The sequence below is a fragment of the Triticum dicoccoides genome, chromosome 7B (genome assembly GCF_002162155.2).
Source record: "Triticum dicoccoides isolate Atlit2015 ecotype Zavitan chromosome 7B, WEW_v2.0, whole genome shotgun sequence".
In the NCBI taxonomy this organism is placed as follows: Eukaryota; Viridiplantae; Streptophyta; class Magnoliopsida; order Poales; family Poaceae; genus Triticum; species Triticum dicoccoides.
In genome coordinates this window covers 450,613,879-450,618,684 of record NC_041393.1, presented here as the reverse complement: position 1 = coordinate 450,618,684, position 4,806 = coordinate 450,613,879, and the positions used below count along the sequence as shown (strand labels likewise).

General features: G+C 50.3%; 1 protein-coding gene across 1 annotated transcript; it reads right to left on the bottom strand.

Moving 5' to 3' along the window:
• Positions 1–2,559: 2,559 nt before the first annotated feature.
• LOC119340034 lies at positions 2,560–3,297 on the bottom strand. Its single transcript, XM_037611949.1, has one exon. The coding sequence runs from the start codon at positions 3,178–3,180 to the stop codon at positions 2,797–2,799; it is 384 nt and encodes a 127-aa protein (XP_037467846.1). The 5' UTR covers positions 3,181–3,297; the 3' UTR covers positions 2,560–2,796.
• Between the last annotated feature and the right edge of the window lie 1,509 nt (positions 3,298–4,806).

The window sequence follows — 4,806 nt, the reverse complement described above, 5'->3', positions numbered from 1 at the left end:
TAAAGAACCTCTCCCGTTGCAAGAAAAATCAATCTAGTTGACCAAACAAAATCAATAGATAGGAAAGAAATACAAAGCTATCTTAATCATGCATAAAAGAGTTCAGAGAAGACTCAAATAATATTTATAGATAGTCTGATCATAAATCCACATTTCATTGGATCTCAACAAACGCACCGCAAAAGAGGATTACATTGAATAGATCTCCAAAAACATCGAGGAGAACATTGTATTGAAGATCAAAGAGAGTGAAGAAGCCATCTAGCTACTTGCTATGGACCCGTAGGTCTGTGGTAAACTACTCACACGTTATCGGAAGGGAACCAAGGTTGATGTAGAAGCCCTTCATGATTGAATCTCCCTCCGGCAGAGTGACGGAAAAGGCCCCAAGATGGGATCTCACAAGAACAAAAGCTTGCGGCGGCGGAAAAGTGGTTTTGGTGTGCCCTATGGTATACGGGGAATATTTATGGACCTGGGATTAGGGTTAGAGGTGCCACGATGGGCCCACAAGCTTGGGGGCGCCCCCTAGGGCGCGCCTCCTCAGCTTGTGGCTCATCCGTGACCCTTTTGCCCTCCTTCCGAAGTTTCCTAGGTGTCTTCTATTCCTAGAAAAACCGTCAAAAAGTTTTGTTCCGTTTGGTATTGATTTTCTGTAAAGGACAAAAATAAGAAAAAAACAGCAACTGACACTTGGCACTAGGTTAATAAGTTAGTCCCCAAAAAGGTATAAAATAGCATAATAATGCATATAAAGCATCCAAGATGGATTATATAATAGCACGGAACAATAAACGACAACGCTATGTGGGACAACCTTTCCACGAACATTAAGCACGAGGTGGCCGCCCTTGAGGCCGCCATGCCAGGCGGATCGAGGCTGGCATGTCATCCAGCTCACCGGTGTCCGATGACGAGGACGACACCATGATGGAGACAAATTTCGACGAACACGCACTGGAGCCCGCGCTTGTGCATGCTGGCTTCACCATGAAGCAGGCGGAGGCACACTTTAATGCTGCAATGGCGGAGGAGCACTCTGCGTCGGCGCCTATGTCGGCATTCCAGCAGGCGCGGGAGAAACAATGGTACAACATGTTTCTCCTCGAGCAACGTCGACTGGTGGAGGGCCAAATAGACAGTGAGCGAGGAGGGCATGCCGGCCATGGCCTCGGAGAACCCCAAATCATCGCCGAGCAGCGTGCGATCTACGAGGCCGCTCAGGCTCAAGCCGCTGCTCGCCAGGAACAGGCTCCCTCGGAGGCGGAGCTGCAGCCAACCACGAATGTGAACAAGGCCAGTTGTGCGTCCTACGCGACGCCTATGAACTTTCCGGCGGCCCGGTGGGACGGCGAGAGCGTCGACGCCTCCATTTGCATTGTGGACCTCACATCCACCGGTTCGGACAAGGCGCAGACTCCTCCAAGGACGAGTAAGGCATGAGAGGCGGCAAGGCCTTGTGTCCCATATTGGTCAGTCCGTCTCGCATGTTCTACTCTTTCTCGCCGGAGACCGCACTTTTACTTTATCGGTCTTATCGTCGGTGCTCATGAAGACGGAGGATGGAGGGCACGGTCCGAGGAAGGGAACAACAAAGGCTTGGATGCCAAACTTCGCCAGATAGGTTTAGGGTAGGATAGTGTTTCTTTTTTGTAAATGTATTGAAAATCCGTCGTGTTTGCATGAATTTTGTCCAGTTAATTCACATAGTTGTTTAAATATATGTGGACAGCGTTGGGTGGCCGCCTTCGGCATCAGTGTCCGCAGACTGCTCCCTCTGTCGGTGAACAAATATCGGAGCAAAATTACTGGTCAGCGTTGGAGACGCGGCACAACTTCTACTCCTGAATGGCCGGTGCAGATGTGGGCAAGACCCACTGGCAGAGCGGAGGCAGTCGTTTTCTTCGTGATTGAAGCGCTAGGCTCAATCGTTCAGTCCAGGTCAGGGGAGTCGGGTTTCACTGAAGATTATAATTCTTTTTTTGATTCCACAAAGATTCTAATCCTAATCATGTTACACAGTTCTGCAAAAGGTTGGAAACATCATGAGCGATTCTAATTCTACTACAGATGACCCAATTGAACATTTAGGGCTCATTTGGTAATCGGGGATCCACCCGGGATCCCCCTCCTTTCCCTGGCTGGAAAATACCTGGGCCGAATCGATCCAGAGAAGGGTAGCGCTGCATTTGGTGCCCAACAGAGGGGAGCGACCCCGGCCCTTTCCGCGGCCCTTCCCTGGCCGAGATTTCCACGCCTCCACAGGCCGTGGAGGAAATCCCCCTCTCGCTCGCTCCCACGACGACTCACTAACAACGAACGAGAGCGATGCCGCCTACTCCTTCCTGCCTTGAGCGCTGCTCTCGATTTGGCCTTCCCCAATCCCCGGTTACCCCCGAGCCCCAACAGCCAAAGGACGATGTAGATTTTCCACGGGGTTCAAGTTTGCACAGGCTAATTTCACCCCGAGGCACTTGTTCCCTGGGAGTAGCTCCTCTTAAATCCAAATGAAGCCTTACAGTTGCCCATGTAACCCGACAAGAAGACGACACACCATAGTTTACCAGCATACATATCCATCTCTTTCTTTTCCCTTTTCGCTCAACACAATATATTCATACATTTTCGTATTTTCCTCTTACTTCCACTTGTGTTTGAGGAAGATCACATCTGGCGCTCCCAGTGAGCATTTGAGCAAAAGGATCACATCTGCCAGTACTGCAATGTCAATCCTCAAACAAATACATGATCCTCAATGAGAAGGGTAACACGATTCTTCTTCGGGCCACGCATGTATCAGTAAGGAAAGCCATTTACGACGCTCCCGCCGTGGCGCCGCGCGCTTGGGGCGGCGTAGAGCAGATCGGCGAAGTCGCAGAGCTCGTTCACCTCCTCCACGCGCAGCGGCTCGAAAGCTGCCGCCGCTGGCTTCGCCGGCGCAGCCATCATCAGCTCGTCGCTGCCGGAGACGCAAGGCCGCCCTTGTTGGTCGGGTCTGCCGCAGGGCCTTGGGCGAGGCCTGTGTACCGAGGACGCCGGCGGCGGCATCTTGGAGTACTTGCCGGTGAGCCGCTGCACGACGGACTTGAAGTTGGCGGCGTCGGAGCTGACGAACTGCGTCTCGATGAACTTGACCTTCACGCCGCCGCCCCCGTTGCTCTGCTCCATGGCCGCCGCCATATATGTATGCTCCCCCTTGTCACTCCTCTCGGATGCAAAGGCGTGGCTGATCTGCACGCACGCACGAGCACGACGACTCTTCTTCGTTTTACTTCTGGTGTACTGTATGATGACGACGAACAGACGATCTGTGTCCGCTTGGCTGCACAAGCCGCGAGGTTATATAGGTTCGGTAGCTAAGCCAACTCTATAGCCACGGATTCCCCCACAACGCTAGCCCCATGACAGGTGGGGCACACGTGTGGCAGGCCCACCTGTGAGACACGAAAGAGGAGGCAGATGATCGGTCTGGTCAAAGATACGAGCCAGTCAGGAGGAGCAGTCAGAGATCGGGGGCGGACCAGGCGGTCAAGGGCTCGTGCGGATTAGACAGCGGCATCTTCTCGGCTCCTGGAGATCTTCTTTACCGCTTGTGGTGCTAAATTTTCTGTTTGTGTGAAAATTACGGGGCATAATAGCTAGACAGTGACGGCTGTGGAACTTGTAGATCAGTCGAGGTGTTGAATTGACCGTGGAAAATTTACCAACGTCCATGTCGTCCCTTCTCAATCAGGCATCCCATTTTCCACCGGAATTCGGGGAATTTGGGTTTCACTAATAGTACATAGAATGTTTTATGTTTGTGAATCAATCTGTGGTTGGATGGTTAGATGTACAGTGGTATTTCCAGTCCATCAAAATTTAAATTTTGATGCTCGCATTTATCTTAGATTTATTTTAGGATTTTCGGCAATACTCGTTCAATGGGAGAAATTAAGATATTGAGCAGCAACGACGTCCTAGATGGAGGGGAGTCGGAGGTTTGATGTGTTCAGGTGCAAGAGAGTGTTGTAGGGCGGTAGAGGACAAAGCAGCGAGCCGTTCAAAATAGCGCGGTCAGCCGTGGGTGGTGGGACCTGACATTGGAGTGGGGTTTAGGAGGAGGAAGACGACTTGAGGAGGAAGAAATGCTCTTGACCATTCGATCCTGATCAACAATGCTGATTGATTTGAATGAACTAAAAAACAATTTTGGCGCTGTGGCCGTGCTGAAGACCAGCACTCTGATTATTAGTTTTGTGGCCCCAATGAGATCAAAGCTGAAAAGTTGAACCTTGTTTTTAACTAGATACTTAGCACACTTATGTTTTGTTTATCTTGCTGCTTCTCTGACTCCACTATCGGCAGCCGATGATTTTGACTCCCATTAATCCCAAAGCTGAGTGTCTAGCTAGCGGATAATCGCCTAAACTTGTGCTGCATAGTCCAGTCAAACTTGTCTAGGTGGACTCAGATTATATGCACGCATGGACTTCTGCATATAGTATACGGTGAGGTAATGGTATACCTGCATATATATATGCTCCGTATGTGGCCATGTGATGGAGGGGTGGATAGCTAAGTTAATATTCTCATTGTTCCCATGACTCCATGAGGCTATGATCGGTGACATACGACCATTAATTAGTCATGTGTCCATGTCAGGTGCCCGTGACTGGTCTATATATGCTAGCTGTGTTTCTAGAGAATAAAGATTGTGCGTGGAAGCTTAAGCTGTGACATCGTTTACTAGCTAGCCAGTGTGACCGGCCTGTGCGGATCGATTGGATATGGTGGTTGTTTATTTGATTTTCTGCTCGCGGACTT